We start from the raw sequence: 19,572 nt of genomic DNA, 5'->3' as shown, positions 1-19,572 counted from the left end.
GAGCACCAGGGACGGGAAGGCACCTCCTGATTTGTCTATACACACACACACACACACACACACACACACATCTGCTCTGTCCAAGAACTGAGCAGCTCCTGAACAGCACTAGCCATTTTACCTCCTGTGGAGTTCAACAAAACACCCCAGCATTTCCTATTTTAACTCTAGGAACCTTTCTCTCTCAATGAAAATGCCGGAGTATCTTAAAGAAAACCAGTAGCAGCAGCAATTCTTGTCCAGATTATTTCTACCAAAAACTATTGCACCATGGTGAGTTCTGTGTAATGTATCAGCACCTTGATATCAGAATCACACACAAGGTCCAACTTTGATCTCACAGCTCACAGTTTCAATATTTTAACTGTACTCTGCAAACACCGCAATAATCTGGAAAATTTGCTAACACAGCTCATTCTGCCAGTGAAAGAAAAATGTGAGAATAGGGAAGTTTTGTTTAAAAAGAAACAACAACAACAAACAAGGACAATGGTAAAAGATGGTTCATTTCCAACCAACACTTGTTCAATGAAAGGTAAAGGTGAAGATAACATTAAAGAATAAAAAGCAGAGCATAATTATTTGCTTGTTTAGCTGAGATATGCAAAAATACTCAAAGGTTTCCTCCTGCATAGTTTTAAGTTGAATAATAACTTTTCCAAAAAAATTATCTCTTTAATAATAAAACTTAAACAAAAACTTAATTATCACACATTTTTAAAGAATTCAGACCTGCCAATTAATGTACAGAACCCCTGTGGCATGTTTTCAGTGGCTCCATGAACACTCACACCAGAATATCTGCAGGCAGGAATACAGCAGTCACCACACGGCATTTTATGTAAGTTCCTCCAAAAGAAATTCTTCAACACTGATATCTGACGGTCACCACACGGCATTTTATATAAGTTCCTCCAAAAGAAATTCTTCAACACTGATATCTGAAGTCCTTCATACAGGAAGAGAATGCACTCAATGATCTAATCAATTAAAAGGATGAAAGTAGACACAATTTGAACTTTGACAAGCTACAGCCAGGATAACCTGTAGGGACACTGGGCCATCAGCTACAAGTCCCAGTTGAACCATCAGACCCAGGCCTTGGTCCAGGCCCAGAGGTGCCTGGTATTCATTAAGAGAACCATGTGATTATTTCAGCTCTTGCTAACAAGCAAAAATTCTGAAAAAGAACCCAACGTTATCTTTTCCTGCATCTTTTAAACTCCCACCTTCCTGAATTTCTTTTGCATATAGTATTTTTAAATTTATTTTTAATTAGAGGATAATTGCTTTCAGTGTTGTGTTGGTTTCTGCCATACAACAATGTGAATCAGCCATAGGTATACATATGTCCCCTCCCTCTTGAACCTCCCATCCAACCCCACCCCATTCCATCCCTCTAAGTTGTCACAGAGCCCCAGGTTGAGCTCCCTGTATTATACACTCTGAATTTTTTATCCTATAGTTTCAATTGGTCATTTCAGAATAACGTCACCTGGCATTTCTATAACAGGATGCAGCTTACAAAGTACTTTACACATACATGATCCCACTTCACTCTGGTAATAGCCCTGTGACTCTTGTAGAGGTAACTCCATTTCACAGATGAGGAAACTGAGGCTCAGAGAGTTTAAATCATTTTTACACAGTGATACATTCCTAAGTGATGACACCAAGATACTACCCTATGTCCTCTGTTAAGGGACTGAAAAGTAACAGCATCTATTTCTCTTATCTGGCCTTTATCCCGTATCTCTTGGTAACAGCACTAGGATTATCACCTTGCTCTGTTTTACTATTCAACTTTTATGCAGTTAGATTTTTCTCACATCCAAGATGTAAGCCCCATATGGACAAGGGCTATGAGTTAAATTTCTTTGTATTTACTTATCCATTTTTTCAACAAAAATGTACCAAAACCACTTAAGTCCAGGCATAATATTCGGTGAAGTGAAGTTGCTCAGTCCTGTCCAACTCTTTGCGACCCTATGGACTGTAGTCCGCCAGGCTGCTCCATCCATGGGATTCTCCAGGCCAGAATACTGGAGTGGGTTGCCATTTCCTTCTCCAGGGGATCTTCCTGACCCAGGGATCGAACCTGGGTCTCCCACATTGCAGGCAGATTCTTTACCATCTGAGCCACAGGGAAGCCAATATTTGGTGCTGGAGGACTAAAGTTACTAAGACACAGACTAGTCTGGAGGGCGAACAATGACAGACTTATGACAAGTGCTGTAAAGGAGGTGTCTGCAGGGTGAGCCCTGAGGGGTTAGGAAACATTCTCAGGACAAGTCTCGGCTGCTCCACCACATCTTCGTGCAAAGGAATTGCTCCAACAACCAGTGAATGAAATCCCTCCTACAAGTAGTGGGGCAGTCATGAAATGACACCCAGTTCTCTGCTGGGCTTTAGGGTAACACCAGTGGCTGAGTCAGATCCTACATAAACCAAGAGGACATTACCAGAACTGTGATAAAAACATGCCAAAATAAAGCCAAACCTTCCTACACTATAATTCTCTGCCATTTCAAAGTATGAGTGCTAATCATTCTCCAATGAAAACAAATCTGTGCTTTATGGTGAGTAAAGAAACAAAAAAGAGCGGAGTCTGGAAACAACTTTGAGGAAGGAGACCATCCCGATGGCCAATGCCTTTGACAATCAAATAAACAGAACATCTCCTGTGCCCAGCACAGTTATTCAATGTGGTGTCCATGGTGGCCGACTCAGTCGTGGAAAAGTTGCCGGAGACCAAGGTCTAGGTCATAGATGGTCAGGAAGCAACTGGGTGGAACAACAGCCCTTCCCTACAAGCAGGTACCCTTAGCTGACCTCAGTCTTATCAAATCTTCAACAGAGGGGCTAGAGTAGATAAGGTCTCTTCCACCTCCTTAATTTTATGCTGCTAGAAAATGAAATAAGTAGAACTCACTCTTGGACCAACTATAACATATGTTTTCCTAAACTAATCTTCAGAAAATGTCTACCATTTACAAACAACGGGAGAGCTTGTTTTAATTTATAGCCCTCAAGTTGATGTTTTGCCCAATTCCAAATCCTAAGGAGATCCTGACCCAGCTCATCAATTGCTAGTTTGTCAAAGTCAAGGATGTCACGAGCTATTAGATAACACATTCCTCATCCTTTCCTCTCTGCAGCTTGCCGAGCCTGTTTCCTTCCCCAAGTCCTGCCTGTTCAGACAGACGCAGTAAAAGCCTCCCATCCCATGAATCTTCCTAATAGGAAGGGAAATGTTTGAATCAATGCCTTTTACTTAATTTTTTTTTTAATGCCAGAGGAAAAAAGAAGCTGAGCCATATCAAGCTACATAGGATTAAAATGTGATAAATAAGAGGAACATTAAAATGGACAAGCTGAAAAGAATTCTTCCAAGACTGAATTTATAAAATGTTACTAGAACTACCATTAAATATCTTTAAGTACTTTTCTTTTAAACACCAACATTTTATTTACCCAAGAACTGGAAAAGATCCGCAGCATTCATACAGTTGCTGCTAAGTCACGTCAGTCGTGTCCGACTCTGTGCGACCCCATAGACAGCAGCCCACCAGGCTCCACCGTCCCTGGGATTCTCCAGGCAAGAACACTGGAGTGGGTTGCCATTTCCTTCTCCAATGCATGAAAGAGAAAAGTGAAAGTGAAGTTGCTTAGTTGTGTCCGACTCGTAGCAACCCCATGGACTGCAGCCTACCAGGCTCCTCCGTCCATGGGATTTTCCAGGCAAGAGTACTGGAGTGGGGTGCCATTGCCTTCTCCGATTCATACAGTGGCGAGCATTAAACACGGGCTTTTAGATCACTAACATCTTGGTGACCTCAGCACATTTTAAGTTTCCTCACCTGTAAAATGGAGACAAAATCTACTTTTTATTAGATACATAGTATTATACTACTTTGTATTATATACATAGTATTATGCTACTTTGTATTATCTACAAAGTATTATGCTACCTTGCTTTATATACATATGTATACACAAAATAATAATAATTCAAAAACCAGTTATTAAGCCAGAGCTCAGTGGGTGCTTTGTGATGACCTAGAGGTGTGGGATGGGGGTGTATACACATAGCTGATTCACTTTGCTATACAGCAGAAACTAACACAACACTGTAAAACAATTATACTCCAATAAAAAATAGAAAAGAAACCAGTTATTAAGCACTTACTATGTGCTGGACTCTCAGTAATAATAAGCACATTACTTAATTATTACAATAGATTGCCTTTAATTTTCACAACCATTAGTTCTGCATCTTTATATCATTCATCTATTCAATAGTTGAAGAGAGTTGTGTGTGTATGTAGCTATCTGCACAGTGCCTGACAGATACAAAAAAGGGGGGGAGGATAAAAGGTCTCCATTACCATACAAAGAATATCCTATTGTCACTTTTTATTTATTTATTTACTTATTTAGACAGTGTCACGTGGCTTGCAGGATCTCAGTTCCCTGACCACAGATTGAATCGGGGCCAAAGTAGTGAAAGACTAGAACCCTAACCACTAGGCAACCGGGAAACTCCCCTCTAGTCACTCTTAGAACTACACAGAGAGAACAAAAAAGATTTGGAGACATAGGCTGCATTTACGATTTACTTTGCTAATAAAGGATGGCCACACTCAGAACTTATTACTGTTATTGTGTGACCCAAAAGAAACGAGACTGAATTGGGTTCATTACATCTCTTTTTAATTATGGTGACCCTAGTCTTCACAGTGACTTAGCCCCACCTCACTGCCTACTTTAAAAAAGAACAGAAAATCCCTCTACTTTGTATTTTCTAAACAAAGCACCACAAATCTGTAGCCCAGGAGGAACACGCTGGAAATCACTTGAAGAAGACTTTTAAGACCACCCTTGCTCATTCACTACTTCATTCATTTACTCATATTCTCTCTCTCAGTTTCTCCTCAGCTTTGGATACGTTTTCTTATCTTTATTCCTGATTCACAGAAGTCATAGAATCTTAAGGTTAGAAGGGACTCTGGAGGTCACTAAGAAGCCATACGTTCTTTCTAAAGAAATACATACTGCATCCCTGCAGAGAAGAAGCACGCGGAGGGAGGAAGCTGAACTGTTTGTTTCTTCCCTGATCAACATAAAAATGACAGTTTTCACCTCATCTCATAGGGTTGCTGGGATGAATAAACATGATAATGTATGCAAAGAATTCAACAAGGTGCCTGGCACACAGCAGGTGCTCAAGAAATAGGAGCCCATCTTACTTAGAAGTGTTATAGCCATCTTGTTATATCCTAATGTTTGGATCATGATTCTGTCATCAAGGCCTGAGCTACCCCTCTGGGTCCACCCACATATTTTATAACTACACCTTCTCAGCTCAGTTTACGTCCCAGTCCTTGCTGTGGTCACCAGCTTCCAGCAGTTGTGACCTGACAGCACCCCACCTCCATCAGACCACTTCTCTCCAGCTCTCCACCTTGGGGACCCTCCGACACCATAGCTGGGACACTGTGGAAAAGGCCAGCATTTGCACGTGTGCAAACCTGGAAGTGCAAGGACTTAGTGCCCTGGGGCAGCTCTTGACCAAGGAGAGGGGAGCCCATTGATAAAACACCCACTGTGTCTGTCCCTTCTGAGGTGCAGACTAACTGGCTCCTCAGAAGGTCCCCAGAGCTCACGACAGTGACAGGCTTGATCACGCAGGCTTGTGCCAGCTCCCCCTCCTTTCCTGTTCCTCTCCTCCCCAGCCGCCCCCCACCCTGTTCCTCAGGATCACTGCCCAAAATAAACTACCTGCATGCCAGCCACTGTCTTGGACTCTGCTTTCTTGGGGACTCCAGGCTAAGTCACAGTCAACAGGAATAATGACATAGGACAAGTGAGCCCCAAGGCATAGCACCAAAGACCTCCCGTAAGGCCGACATGACCTCGGAGGTCACTCTAAGGGCACACAATTAGTCTCTCATCTAGCCCTCAGGTCTCCATTTTACTCATCAGGAAGTAAGGGGCTTTGTGAAAGGCTATGCTGATACTTAGATACGGGATACCTACCAGAATTCCTGTAATCTGCTCAGAATACAGAAGTTTCTCCATAAATAAAAATGTTATCTCCCTTCCTTTCCTATTCCCCCATCAAACGGGAAATGACATGAGTTCTCCATGACCCAGTCTTCCTATTCTTAGGAAAACCAGGCTGCCTCCTATTTCCTCATCCAAATGTTCATACATTAAGTTCCAGATATTCTTCTGGTATCTCCTACAAAATCACCGCTGACCTCACGTATCCGTACAAGGTACAGAACTTGCTTTTTCCCTCCATTTCTCCTTCTCAGAGACATCATTATTTATGGAGGCTTCTGATGACTTCCCTCTTATTCCTTTACAACTCCAGAAATCCAAAAGTGCATTGCCATTCTAGGCACGTATTTAAATCACATATTTGGTGCACATACTAACTCAGATAGAAACGTACACAATGAAAGTCCATATTCTGTATGTATTTATGCTGCGCACACAAACACTTGAATTCTACTGACAGATCAGGATAAGCTGCTTCAGAAATTCCGATGATTGCGCTTTGCAGGAGAATGCTGGGGAAGTAGGAAGAGATCTCTCCCATCCGGTCTCTGGGATTAACACTCCTGCTCTTTCCAGCTCAACTTTACAGTCCACAGCATCAGCAGAAAGTGAATCTTCCCTGATGCCTCATTTTCCATGAGACACTGACCATTAGAATGCCTGGAAATTCCAGCAGAGGCATAGCCAAAAAGCTCGGGAAATGCTACAACAGAGCCCAGCTCTGCCTTCCTCAATCTCAGACTCAATTCAGGCTGACTGTCTCTGAGCTTGGGGAAATCAGAGATTTCAAACTGCTCCTTGGAAAGTTAGTGTTAGGGGTGGAGATGGGGTTTGGGATACGGGAACCATCGACTTCCCATAAGGTTTCACATAAATTTTCATTTGCAAACAAAAATCCGTGATACTCATCCATAAAACTTGAAAGCCAATGTACCAATTACCTCTAAACTACCTTTCACCTCTAATAGACAGTGATCTTTCTATTCAAAGTGTGGTCCACAGATCTGCGGCAGCAGTATCACCTCCGAGTTTACTAGAAATGCAGGCACTCAGGGCCCCTTACAGACCCCCTCAATAAGAATTTTCAGTTTAACAAGATCCCCAGGCAATCTCTATGCACATTACATTTTGAAAACTGGTTGAAGACACTTTTAATATTTTCCTGTAAGTGTTTAAGATGCTTCTTCTTAATGCTAGTTCTAATCAAAGTAACGTATTAAAGTATTCTACTGAAAGAAGCCAAGAAAACTAAGTCTCATAATTTTATGAGCAATTTTGGGGATAAAAATTCGGGGTGAGCTGATGTACTGTTTTCTTCCTTTAAATCTGTTAGAAATCTGAGGAGTGTTTGGATTGCTCCTTCTTCCATTAAAGAAGATATTCCTGATGGACAATATGCACCATGCTCCCTTCTGTCTAATGTACTCCTACTCATCCTGTAAAGCCCAGGATGCCTGCCCCTTATATCGCCCAGCAGACACCTCCTATATGTGTGGTTTTCTTAATGAAATTCTCATTAAAGGTACTAAAAAGGCAAGAATCTCATAAGCTCTAAAGCTACTTGTTCCAAATAACCGATTCAAGTTTACATCTCTCATCCGTTACTTATTGGATGACCCAGCCTATCCTGTTCCCTCCCCTTCACTGGAGTCCAGTTTTGTTCTCTCATTGGAAACATAGAATTTAGCAACTCTTTATGGTCTAGTCCTTATAAATACTGATGTTCCTCAGCTTACAATGAGACTGCCTCCTGATATACCCATCAGGAGTTGAAAAGGCATTCAATACACTTAACCCACCTAGCTTAGCTTTGCCCACTTAAATGTGCTCAAACACTTACATTAGCCTACAATTAGGCAAAATCATCCAACACAAAGCCTATTTTACAATAAAATGTTGAAAACATCTCATGTAATTTCTTGAATACTGTACTGAAAGTGAAAACCAGAATGGGTCCAGGATGGTTGTAAGACTACTGGTTGTTTTCCCTGGTGATCGTGTGGCTGACTGCGGGCTGCCACTGCCCGGCATCACCAGAGAAGAACATAGGAAGATCACTAGCCTAGGAGAAGATCAAAATTCAAAATTCCAAGAATGATTTCTATAGAATGCACATCGCTTTTTGAGTCATAAAGTCAAAAAACTGTCTAATTCAAACCACCGTTAAGTCAGGGATCATCTGTATATATTACACATCGTTTTACCTCCACAACTCGAGTGTAAGATCCCTGAGGGGAACCATCACACCTATTTCACCTCTGGACACAGCTCCCAGCACTCGGCTGAAAGACTTGGTGAATTAGGTGAACTGAGGAACTTGGTCCCGGTTTCTTACCAGATACTCTTCTCCGGGTCCCATTTAACAGTTTTATTTACAGTATAAAAGAAACCACTGAATCATTTGATTGCCTTTATCCCCCTGGTAAACCAAGGCAAGGAAAACTGTATTAAAATGATGGTACCTTGGTGAGAACAAAACCCTAGAACTAGCTTAGGAGTCCTAAGGAGTGAAATGAAAGTGAAGTGTTAGTCGCTCAGTCGAGTCCGACTCTTTATGACTCCATGGACTGTAGCCTGCTCAGCTCTTCTGTCCATGGAATTCTCCAGGCAAGACTATTGGAATGGGTTGCCATTCCCTTCTCCAGGGGATCTTTGTGACCCTGGGATCGAACCCAGGTCTCTTGCATTGCAGGCAGATTCTTTACCGTCTGAGCCACCAGGGGAAGCCCAAGCAGTGAAATGCTCCTACATAAAAGCAGCAGGTTCCTCTGTGCTCTGAGATGGCTCTTGGGGTGCAGCCTTCTGGGCAAGGCCTACATCCTGACTAGTTAACCTTGAGAGAAAGCTTGACTTCTCTTCTAAAAGTTCTGCTTTCCTTAGGAGATTCCTGCCTCAGGCGGCTTCCACAGAAGCAAAAAATAGCTCAGAGGAGACGTCTGATTCTGCATCTTAATCTATGTGACTCGGATGAACTGAGCCTTGGAAAGGATTATTAGAAAAGATGGAAAGGAAGGAACAGGCTAAAAACTCAAAGTAATTACATGTTTGAAAGAAAAAAAGGATTTTAATGAGCACCACAGCTTTCTGAGCAAATGAACTACATAAGGCACTTCCCTCAAGGATGAAAACCTCCAAATTTCTCCTCAGGTCAAGGAAGAGAGGTATTTTTTCTTCTCTAGTGTTGTCAATTCATATTAGAATTAAGCTTCTGCAGGATATACTGGGGAGTTTTCAGTTACTTCTCAGCGCTCCTGACACTCATTTCACTCTCATTTGTTTATTTAAATGTAAACAAACCAATTTGACTGCTAAGTTTGTCTGCCTTCTAGTTGCTTTTGATGGGACCTGTTTATAACACATACTCATCTGCTGAAGCCTTTGAGCATCCAAGCTAAACAACTAAATCCAACTTATTCGCAAGATCACAAATGTGTGTGACCTGCTCCCTGTCATCTCAGACCAACTGAAAGAAAATTACAACACTCGAAGTAAAATGTGTTTCAGATATAAAGTCCCTATACATTTCATTCCACAAAATGATTTCTCGTTTTCATGTTCGCCAACTAAAGGGGAAAAGCGTTGACAAGCTTTTTGGGAAAATTGATTTCAGTGCTGTGTTTTTTAGGACCCAACCTGACGCTGGGAAAGATTGAGGGCCAGAGGAGAAGTGAGCGACAAAGAATGAGATGGTTGGCTGGCATCACGGAATCAATGGACATGAGTTTGAGCAAACTGTGGAAGATAGTGAGGTCAGGGAAGCCTGGCATGCTGCAGTCCATAGGGTCCCAAAGAGTCAGACACGACTTAATGACTGAACAACAATGATATAGAATAGAACAATATAGTTAAAATATAGGAGGTGGAACAAAGTGATGTGTGCTAAGTCACTTCAGTCGTGTTCAACTCTTTGAGACGCCATGGACCGTAGCCTGCCAGGCTCCTCTGTCCCTGGGATTCTCCAGGCAAGAATACTGGAGTGGGTTGCTACCACTAGCACCATCTAAAATATAGGAAGTGGAACAAGGTAGATGTATCTTTCAGGGTTCCAAGTCATCTTCGATCTCTTCCAGATAATCCTTTAAATAAAAGATATCTTACCTAGGAAAACATTATTTATATAAATTCCATATTAATACAGGAAAATTTAAACCTGGGGGAAAGAATAGGTCCTCATTGAATTGTTAACAAGTAGCTTCCAGACAATAACAAAGTTTTGTTAGCTCCCTTCCACAGACAGTCCATACAGTCAAAGCTATGGTTTTTCCAGTAGTTATGCATGGATGTAAGAGTCGGACCATAAGAAGGCTGAGCAACAAAGAATTGATGTTTTCGAACTGTGGTGCTGGAAAAGACTCTTGAGAGTCCCTTGGACAGCAAGGAGATCAAACCAGTCCATCCTAAAGGAAATCAACCCCAAAATTCATTGGAAGGACTGATGCTGAAACTGAAGCTCTATTACTTTGGCCACCTGACTGACTCACTGGAAAAGACCCTGATGCTGGGAAAGGTTGAAGACAAAAAGAGAAGCAGGTGACAGAGGATGAGATAGTTAGCGTCACCAACTCAACGGACATGAATTTGAGCAAACTCCAGGAGATAGTGAAGGACAAGGAAGTCTGGCATGTTGCAGTCCATGGGGTCACAGAGTCAGATATGACTTAGCGACTGAACTACAACAAAGACTCAGAAATTAACTGACCAGCCTAGTCTGATTGATTTCAACATTCATACTCTAGGAATTCTCTACATATATTCCCTCCTATGGATATAAATAAATGGCCATCTGATAATACCTTCTTTTCCTCACTATCTCAACCCTTCCTTCTCCTCAGTACAGCAATGCTGAGGGCAACAAAGCTGCTTTGGGCTGATGATGCCACCATGTAGCCAGAATGGAAATCTGCCTCACTTCTCCCATGTTCGCCTTTCAGAAAATCATGCATACATTAGAAAGCTTTCCCAAAATTGTACACACACACACACACACACACACACACACCCCTCTTTCATCTTTTAACTCTCTTCTTCTTTCCTCATTCTCAGGACACCTCTGCCTAAAAGTCTTCTTGGGTTCTCTATCATCTCTGCAGGATTAAGTCAAATTCCTTAGTTTGCAAAGTCCTGCACAAACATCACTTCTGTTTTAACTTCTGTCTCTTACGCCCAGCATTCTACAGCCTTCTAACCACTAAGAACTCATTATTTCTTGCATACAACCAGGCCCTTTCATAAGACGACATTTCTATAAATGCTATCTCTTCTGCTTGGAAAACAGCTTCATGCTTGCTCTCTACAATCCTTTTTACATATTAAACCAACTCTTATTCACCCTTCAAAATTCAGCTCAAGCTATATCCTCTGCAGTGAGGTTTTCCCTGATTCCCTCAGGCAATTACCTGTATGTTCATAATGTTTCCAGAATCCCCACCCCACCACCCTTTTTACTGCTATGCCTCTGCACCTGTGATACGCTACTAGTCATTTACTCAACACTGGTTATCCATGGACCAGGCCCTGGAATATAGCAAGTTACCTTTGCATTCCCACTGCATGACACAAGGCCAGCAAAGTAGTAGGCAGTCAGTAAATGTTTGTTGAATGAAAAAGCAAAAGAACAACAAACAACATTTTATCCAGGAAATATCATCAGGAAAGCCCATACTCTTCTGCTTTCCTTTTACTCAATTTTGACTTAAAAAATCAACTCAGATGCGGCATACCTCTACTATGGAAACTGAAAATCATTAAAAATCATAGAATTAACATCTTTATCCTCTAAAGAGAATAAATACACCCACAAGTTCTTTTCATTCTCCACAATTAGTTTTGTCTCCAACATTACCATTTCAGGTAATCTTTTCTCTTGTATTTATTTATAAATAGAGTAACAATCCTTTTGCCATTTATTTATTACAAACATGCAATTTCTCCACAAAATATGGACTACTTTGTTAGTTAGTAAGTCTGTGGATTCACTTGTGAATCTCCATTTATTACACTATTTCCACTGGAAAACATATTTCACGTTCAAATGGCAAAAGTCTTACACCAGTGCCACAGAATCTATTTTTCTTTGAAGAACTGCAAGTAAAGTCAACAGGTTCCATTTTTAGATATCAAATGACATTTTAGCATCAGAAACAGTCATCTACATACTGAGACTGTTCAGAAATCACAATGCTAACCTATAACCTGGGCTGGTGGCTGAAGGACACGTATCTGAGGTTATGAGGGTTCTAGAAACAAGCTTCTATCTCAGAGAGCTGATCATGACCATTACCCACTGACTAAATCCAGAGTGAAACACACACATCCATAAGGACTAACTAAAAGATGTCTTTGGATCTCTGATGACTATGAACCTGAGGTAGAGGATGAACCAGTGAACCACTAGAATCTCAATAAATGTTAAATTTAAAAGAACAGAAAGTTAGTATCAAAATACATTCCACAGATTTCAAATAAACCATATTTAATGTGAAGGATTCTCTCTCTATTTAAAGTTAGTCCTGGAGAAAACAAAGCCAAGTGTACACTAATTTCACTACACTGAGATCAAGCCCCGGATATGAATTTCATTCTCATTTACCAAGTTTTAAAATCTCTCAACACCAGAAGAAATATGTGTGTTTGTTTAACTCATGATTACAAAATAAGGTGAGTGATACATGAGAATTTTGGTATAGGAAAAATCAGCCAGCCAATGAATGAGTCATTCTAACAGCCTAGTTTTCTGAATGGGTAATAGCGTTATATACCAAAAGAGCTTTGGAGGTTAATTACCTTGAGTGTTAATATTTCCAACCTTTATGGCAGATTTCCCTTCCTTCCCAAAGAATGTATTTAAAAATGTATCTTTTTTGGTCATTTTTTTGGTCCTTCACTCTCACTAATGGTAAATAACAATTATGGACTTAGCTAATTACAAACTAATGTCTGAAAGGCCAGTTGAGATTCCCTACCCTTATATTCCCAAACCTTCAGGGCTTTTGCTCCCAATTCTTATATTTAAAGTTATAATTTTTCTATTTCCTAGTTGTCAAACTGTCAGGGGTCAGTTTTCACTGTTGGTTACAGCAACTTCTCACCCCATTCTAAATTGTGCTACCATGTATTTGCTATGGATCATTTGTCAAATAAGAAAAAAAGTTAGGACTGTTATTTAAAATAAGAGTAAGTTCTGAAAGAGGGTCTAAAGTATTCTCCCAGACTTTATGCCATCTATTTCAGTTGCTGAGTAGGCATATTTGCCCCTTTCTTGGTTCTTGGCTAGGTTCCAGATACTTAAGAGCGCTGTGCTCCAGACTCAGACATTCTGTGACAAATCTTATTGCTCTTTATGATCCCCCTCATAATGCAGATGTAAACCAAACTATCACATGACCTCACTAATGAATTTCTGTACTTGCCAAACAACAAAACAAATGCAAAGTTTCCAAGGAAGCAAAATATTCAGGTTGAAAGATTAATCCAGAAGGTGGAAAATGGTCCCTATCTTACATAATAGTTACGGTTTCATATATTTACAGCATTTAGCGTCATGAACAGGTAGGTAGCTTACACAAGTAAACATGGTTAAAAAAAAATTTAGGGAACAAATTACCAAATGATTTTTTTAAACTCACAGAAGTTCAATTTTTTTCTCAGTTTATTAAATTATTAGGTACTTAGGCTAAGAAACTTCTTTTTAATTTCACGCATCTATTGACTTCACTTACTAAACTGATGGCTGCTATACTGGGAAAAGACTTCTCTTTTACTCAGAGGGAAAAACGGTTGCTCTAATGTGTGAGTAACCTAAAGATTAATATCATTGTTTTAAACAGTCCCTATAAGCACTGAGGTCAAGCATTCAACATAAATTACTGTACTTAAATTCTGCGCATTCTATAAAATGTCAAAGTTTATATAACCTTGTTCATCAAACCTGAGAAAGCAAAACCAAGCAGGTGTTCCAAGCTATCCTGTCAGATAGAGATGGGAGTAAAGAGAGTAGGTCATCAGTTATCCTAGTTATGTTTCCACACCCTTATGAAGGAGGCTGGTCCTCCAGCTATTTATAAAGATAGAACTGAAGGGGAAGGGGGCCCTGCCATGGCCACCCTTGTGAGTAACACCCAGGGTGGGCTGTGAGGTTCAGGCTGAATCCCCTGGGGCCTTGTGGGCTTTCCCCCCCGAATGGCCCACCATACTAGGCAGCCCTGGATCCTTTGGGTGCAGTCCTGTCTGGTCAGGAAAAGGCCTGTGAAGATTTCCAGTGGTCACTGCCAGCCTATGATTCTATATATGGAAACATCCCATCCTAGTGTGTCCAGCATTGTGAGCACCACACCAGGGAGGAGTGAGCAGCAGACCAGCCTCCCTCTTGCGGCCCCACCAGCACACTCACTTTGGTGTCTCCCAGGCCCTGCTGCCCTGAACTGGACCTTGTCATCAAATGGCAGCCCAGACCTCTGCTGAGTCTTGCAGGCTGGCGGCTCTAACATGGAACAGCTGGAAGAGGACCCTGCATTCTTTTCTCTGCATAAACACTGGGGGCTCTGTTCACCCTCTTGCTGCAGCATGAACTAAAGAATTTCCCCATCCCAAATTACAACCAACAGACCTTTCCCCAACCCCCATCCTCACCCCCGACCCCCAGCCCCGGATATAATTCCAATCTGTCACCACCCATGCTAGCAAACAGTATATTCACTTTCTATACTAGTTGAGGTGTCTGTAAATACATTAGCAGGGTAATAGGAAACAATTCTGTTATGTTCAGTAAAGTTTCCTGACAAAAGCTTAAAGACCCTGATTCATGCCTGCTGCCTATGAGACCCTTTCTATAAGATGCATATCAATATAAATAAAGTCGTGATAGTTAAGTGTAACCACCTAGTATATGAAATGCAAATACCATTTTAATAGTCTGTAGCGTCACCTACAAATTATTCTGAAGACAGAGCTCTAAAACTGGAATATCGGTGGAGAAAAAAAAATGAATGTAAAATTGGGTTTTCATATATTCCTCATACAGCCTAATCAAAGCTCAGCTTCTGAACGGCAGTCTCAGGCTTCTTCATGTGTTGCTGAAATCCAGAGAGCCACGTTGCCCAAAAGGAGGAAAGAAAAAAAGCCCAGAAAATCCAGACTCTACGTGACCTGACTTAATTATTTCCCAGGAAACTGCATGAGAGAAAAATCAATCATTCATGCTACCGTAGCTACCACACGGAATGGACTGAAGGAGTTGACAGTGGGCAAAAAAAACCCCGAAGCTGCCAGTGGAGGTAAGTGGGCGGCAGGGCCTGGGGCGCGGGTGGCTTGCGGGGGAGATGCCAAGGACCCGGGGGCCGCGGGGGTTCGGTCCCCAAGGACCGGCGATCGGGGGCGGGGCCAGGCCCGAGGCTGGGCAGCGGTGGTTGGGGATGGGGAGGGGAACGGGGACCGCGGGACGGCGGCGGCGGCCGCGCACTTACCCGGACTGTTGGCCTCGCCTTCGAGGACGTGCAGCTCGGCGCAGTCGGCCAGCGAATGCTCCAGGCAGAGCTGGAGGAAGCGGGCCTGGGTCTGGCTCACGCGCTTGAGCAGCGACAGCAGCGCAACGGTCTGCTCGCACTCGTTCCAGCCCTTAAACCAGCCCGCCAGCACCCCGACCTGGTCGCGAAACATCATGGTTAGGGGGCGGCCCTCGGTCTATAAAGCCCCCAGGGCGCCCCAGCCCGCCCCGCCCGCCCCAAAGTTTGGCGGAGCCGCAGCCCCGCGGCCGCCGGAGACGCGTTCCCGTTCCAAGGTGGCTCTGGTGCCCGGACGCTGCAGGTACTGCCTCGGCTCCTGCCTCTCTCGTCTGGTTTCAGTTACGTTCTGGTGGTTCTGGCTGATTTCCCCAGAGATGATGACAGACAGTAGCACGGAAATATTTCTTTTTTAAAAAAATAACGATTAAAAAAAAAATTTCCCCACAAGGCACACAAACTGAATGAAGAAGGCTCTCTTTCCCCCTCCCCTCTTCTCGCAGCTTCGGGATGGTGATTTCCGGCGTCCCGGGGTCTCTTCCCCGCTGGGCAGCAGCTCGGACCCTTCACACCCGCATTCCCGAGTGGCGATCACCACTGGAAGAAGAGAAAAGGCTGCAGTGAGACCTCGGCCAGCGAGGGAGCGCGCCGGGGAAACGAGTGCATCTGAGGGGGCGGAGGGGGGCGCGCCGCGGGGGTCTTAGTCCCCCAAATTCCGGCCGCCCCCTCCGCACCCGGATGCTGGAGAGGAGCTATTCTCGTTCTGGGAAAGGCAAGAAGCCTCCTTCGCAGGTGCGTGAGGAAGACCGCACGGCTTCCTGTTGCTGCCGCTGCGAACGGCTAGTGCTCCCCACACACCCCGCCCGGGGTGGCCTCTGGGGCTGTGCCTGCAAACGCCCGCACCAGCAACAGATCTTCCTCGCGCAGAAAACTTGCACTGCGGCTGCGAAGGGGCGCGGGGGTGGGGGTGGGGGCTAATGCAAAGCAGAGGCGGAGGCGCGGCAGCCCGAGTTCCTTCCTCCTCCTCCTCTCCCTCCTCCTCCTCCGCCACCTCTTCCTCCTCCTCCTCCTCCTCTCGGAGAAGCAGCCGAACGGCTGCAGCTCCATCTACAGCAACAGCCAGCATCTCCACCGCCAGGCGCCCCTCTGGATTTAGGCCGTGAGCAGCCGCGGCAGCAGCTCGAGACAAAAATAAACTCTCCCCACCCAGAGCTCAGCGCCCAGCGGGCAGAGGCGCAGCCGGAGCCTCGGCTCCCGCGCGCCGCTCGGCTCCAGCGTACCCGGGAGGTCTCTGAGGGTCCGCTTCGCCCTGAGCGATCAGATGTGTGCGTGCGTGTGCGTGCGTGTGTGTGTGTGTACTCGTGTGTGTGCTGTAGGCATCCTGCCCCCACTCCCGCCGCCTACGGGCGGGTCCGGCCGGCCCAGCGCCTGGCCCGCGCGTCCCAGGCCGAAGTCGGCACGGCCACGGGCGCACGCCGAGCGCGGAGACAGTCGGTGCCCACAGCACTGCCTCCCCCGGCGGGCAGGGCGGTTCCGTGGAGACTGCGGCTCCGCGCCGCCGGCACACGCCCCCGAACGACCGCGAAGAAGAAAAGTTCGGTTTCTAGGGCTCCCCCAGTCCTAACCCTGTCCTGGTGGCCGCCAGCGGCGAAGAAGAGAGAGCCCAAGCGACTCGGCCAGCCCTCGAGGGGCGGCTCGCTCTCAGCACCCCCGTTTCCCGGTTCCCAGAACTTCTCCAGCGGAGGCGGGGGAAGGCCCCCGGGAAGGGGACCCAGAGACCGCGGGCCCCCCGGCCTGGGGCGTAGGACAGAGTGCGCTCACCTCGGAGCGGCTCATCCCGGCGGCTCGGGGCCCCACGCGCGGGTCCGGGACGGCTGCGGCTCTCAGAGAGGTTGGGGGCGCCCGGAGCGCGGGCTGCGGGCCATGCCGTCGGGGCGGGCGGCGCGGAGAGAGTGCGGCGCTGCGGGTTCGGGCCGCCGCCGCCGCCGCTCCTGCTGCCTCCAGTGTAGGCTCGCGGAGGACTGAGCCGCCCGAGCCGGAGCTCCCCACATGCTACTGATTAACATACACCATTACATCATGGGCTTGGCAGGGAGCGCCCGAGCGGGGGGAGAGGAACCCGGGCGGCGGCGGCGGCGGCACGCGGGGGGAGTCGGGGGAGTCGGGGGAGGATCCCCGGACCCGGCCGGCGGCGGGGGTGGGGTGGGGGGAGGTGGATTCCTAAGTGGGGACCAGAAAAGGGGAGGGGAGCGGAGAGGGAGGAGCCAGATGGCGCAGAGGGGTCGGGTTGGAGGAACGGCGGGGCGAAGAGGGAAGAAGTTTGGGGAAGGGGAGGGGTCCAAAAAATCCTGCCCTCTGCTGCCGGCCTGTTCTGGAGGGGCCAGGGCGCTTGAGCAGCCGGAGTGCGGACGGGAGGGGACCGGGAGGGCGCTTGAGCGGGGGCGGTGCTGCCACCGGCTGCTCGTCCTTGGGAATGTGGTGCGCCGACTCCGGTGACCCCTCGGCCCTACTGGGGCCCGGGGGTGGCAGAGACCTGGGGTCAAGAACGCTGAGGGTGTGGACGGGTTCCGGGGGTCGCAGAAGCAAAAGGCGCAGGAGGCCGAGGGGTCGTATGCGGGGCTGGAAGTGCCTGGGCACCAGGCTCCGTGCGGCCCATGTCCTATGAGCGCGAGAAGTTCCCGGGCTGCTCACCCCTCGCCTGGGTCGGACTTCAGGTGTCCTTTGCTCTTCTGGGCGGCCCCGGCCCCTCTAGGGCCTCGCTCTCCCCTGGGGAAGCCGCCCGACTTTGGGGGCCAGCCGGGAAACTATGCCTGGCGCGCTGGCTGCGGCTGCGGCTCCGGCTGCGGGCCTGGAGCGGAGAGGAGCGCCGCCGCGGGCGGCAAGGAGACCGGCGAGGCCACCTGTCAGCGCGTCTGCGTCGTCGCAGGGCTGGGCAGCCTTCACCTGGCTCTGCAGAGTGCGCGAGGCCTGGGCCGGGCTGGGGGCTTCAGAGGTCCTCGCCGCGAGCACCAGGGGGTGGGGTGGAGTTGTGGGGTGGGGGGTGCAGCGCTGAGGCCAGGCAACACAGGGAGGTCTGGGAACGTAGCCTCGGCTAGTCTCCAAAGTAGAGAACTAGTTAAAAATATTCTAAAACCTAAAAATCTCTGTGGCTTCTAATATTAATTGAATATGCACAAAAGGACTTGGTGACCAAATCCAGACTATTCCCCATGTTTTAAGTGAGAACACTGAGCCCTCGAACATTTCTCCAGCAACCTGTGGCTTTCTTTATGAGTACTTCTGAGACATTTGTTGAACGCATGCTTCAAATCTAGCCTCTCTACTCTAGCTAATATTTTTGAAAATAAAGTGTCTGAGATATTATCCACGGATTTAACACTTCCTTCTTTAACTCCAGCATATGTCCCTGGGTTTTCAATCATTTCTTCCTTCCTCCCTCAAACCTAGTTTCTGCACCATTTAGTTCCTGTGAGACACGTGACAGCACCTAACCGTCTGCTGGGTGGTCCTGAGCTGCAGAAATGTTGGTGTTACCATTAAAATAGGGTGTGTGAATAATTTTCTTAACCTCATTGTTAGCCAGCCAGGAAAGGTATCTGCATAATTTAATGAATATTTTGCCCCCAAAACAAGAATTCTAGAGTCAATGTTTTAATTTTGTTTTGTCTTATTATTACAGAGGCAGGAAATCTTGAAGTATTTTCTCCAAAACGTTATTATCACTAGCTAGTACTTAGTAATAATCGCTATCAGAAAATGGGGAAAAAGTTTCCAGCACAGTCTATCTCAGTATACACTTTGCTATCAACTGCAACCAAAACAGAAATTGCCCACCAGGGGCTTCCGGAATCCTCCAAGAGTGTTGTTTTTTTTAAGAAAGTGGGAAAAGTCAGTTTCATTAGTCATTGTCACTTGCAGTTTACTAACTCAATAGTAAAACTAAAAAACAAAATCAACAAACCTTGAGGCGAATTGAATTCTATTTAAACTGAAGAAAGAAAATACTGCC

General features: G+C 45.8%; 1 protein-coding gene across 5 annotated transcripts in view; it reads right to left on the bottom strand.

Moving 5' to 3' along the window:
• Positions 1-18,485, bottom strand: part of SAMD4A (sterile alpha motif domain containing 4A) — a 223,253-nt gene extending 204,768 nt beyond the window's left edge. For 2 of the 5 annotated variants that reach the window (XM_081509423.1, XM_081509432.1), the window contains exons 1-2: positions 17,385-17,586; positions 15,528-16,160 (exon numbers count right to left, since the gene is read on the bottom strand). In XM_081509423.1, the coding sequence (XP_081365549.1) occupies positions 15,528-15,723 (196 nt within the window). In that variant the 5' untranslated portion in view covers positions 15,724-16,160; positions 17,385-17,586. Of the gene's footprint in view, positions 1-15,527; positions 16,161-16,297; positions 16,489-17,384; positions 17,587-18,254 lie in introns of those variants that run through there. The other 3 variants (XM_081509425.1, XM_081509424.1, XM_081509421.1) reach the window with 3 other exon arrangements.
• Positions 18,486-19,572: the final 1,087 nt, after the last annotated feature.

The sequence above is a fragment of the Giraffa tippelskirchi genome, chromosome 7, assembly GCF_054371585.1.
Source record: "Giraffa tippelskirchi isolate mGirTip1 chromosome 7, T2T-mGirTip1v1.2.pri, whole genome shotgun sequence".
NCBI classification, from domain to species: domain Eukaryota; kingdom Metazoa; phylum Chordata; class Mammalia; order Artiodactyla; family Giraffidae; genus Giraffa; species Giraffa tippelskirchi.
The sequence above is the reverse complement of the archived record's forward strand: the minus strand, read 5'-3'. Positions and strand labels throughout refer to the sequence as shown.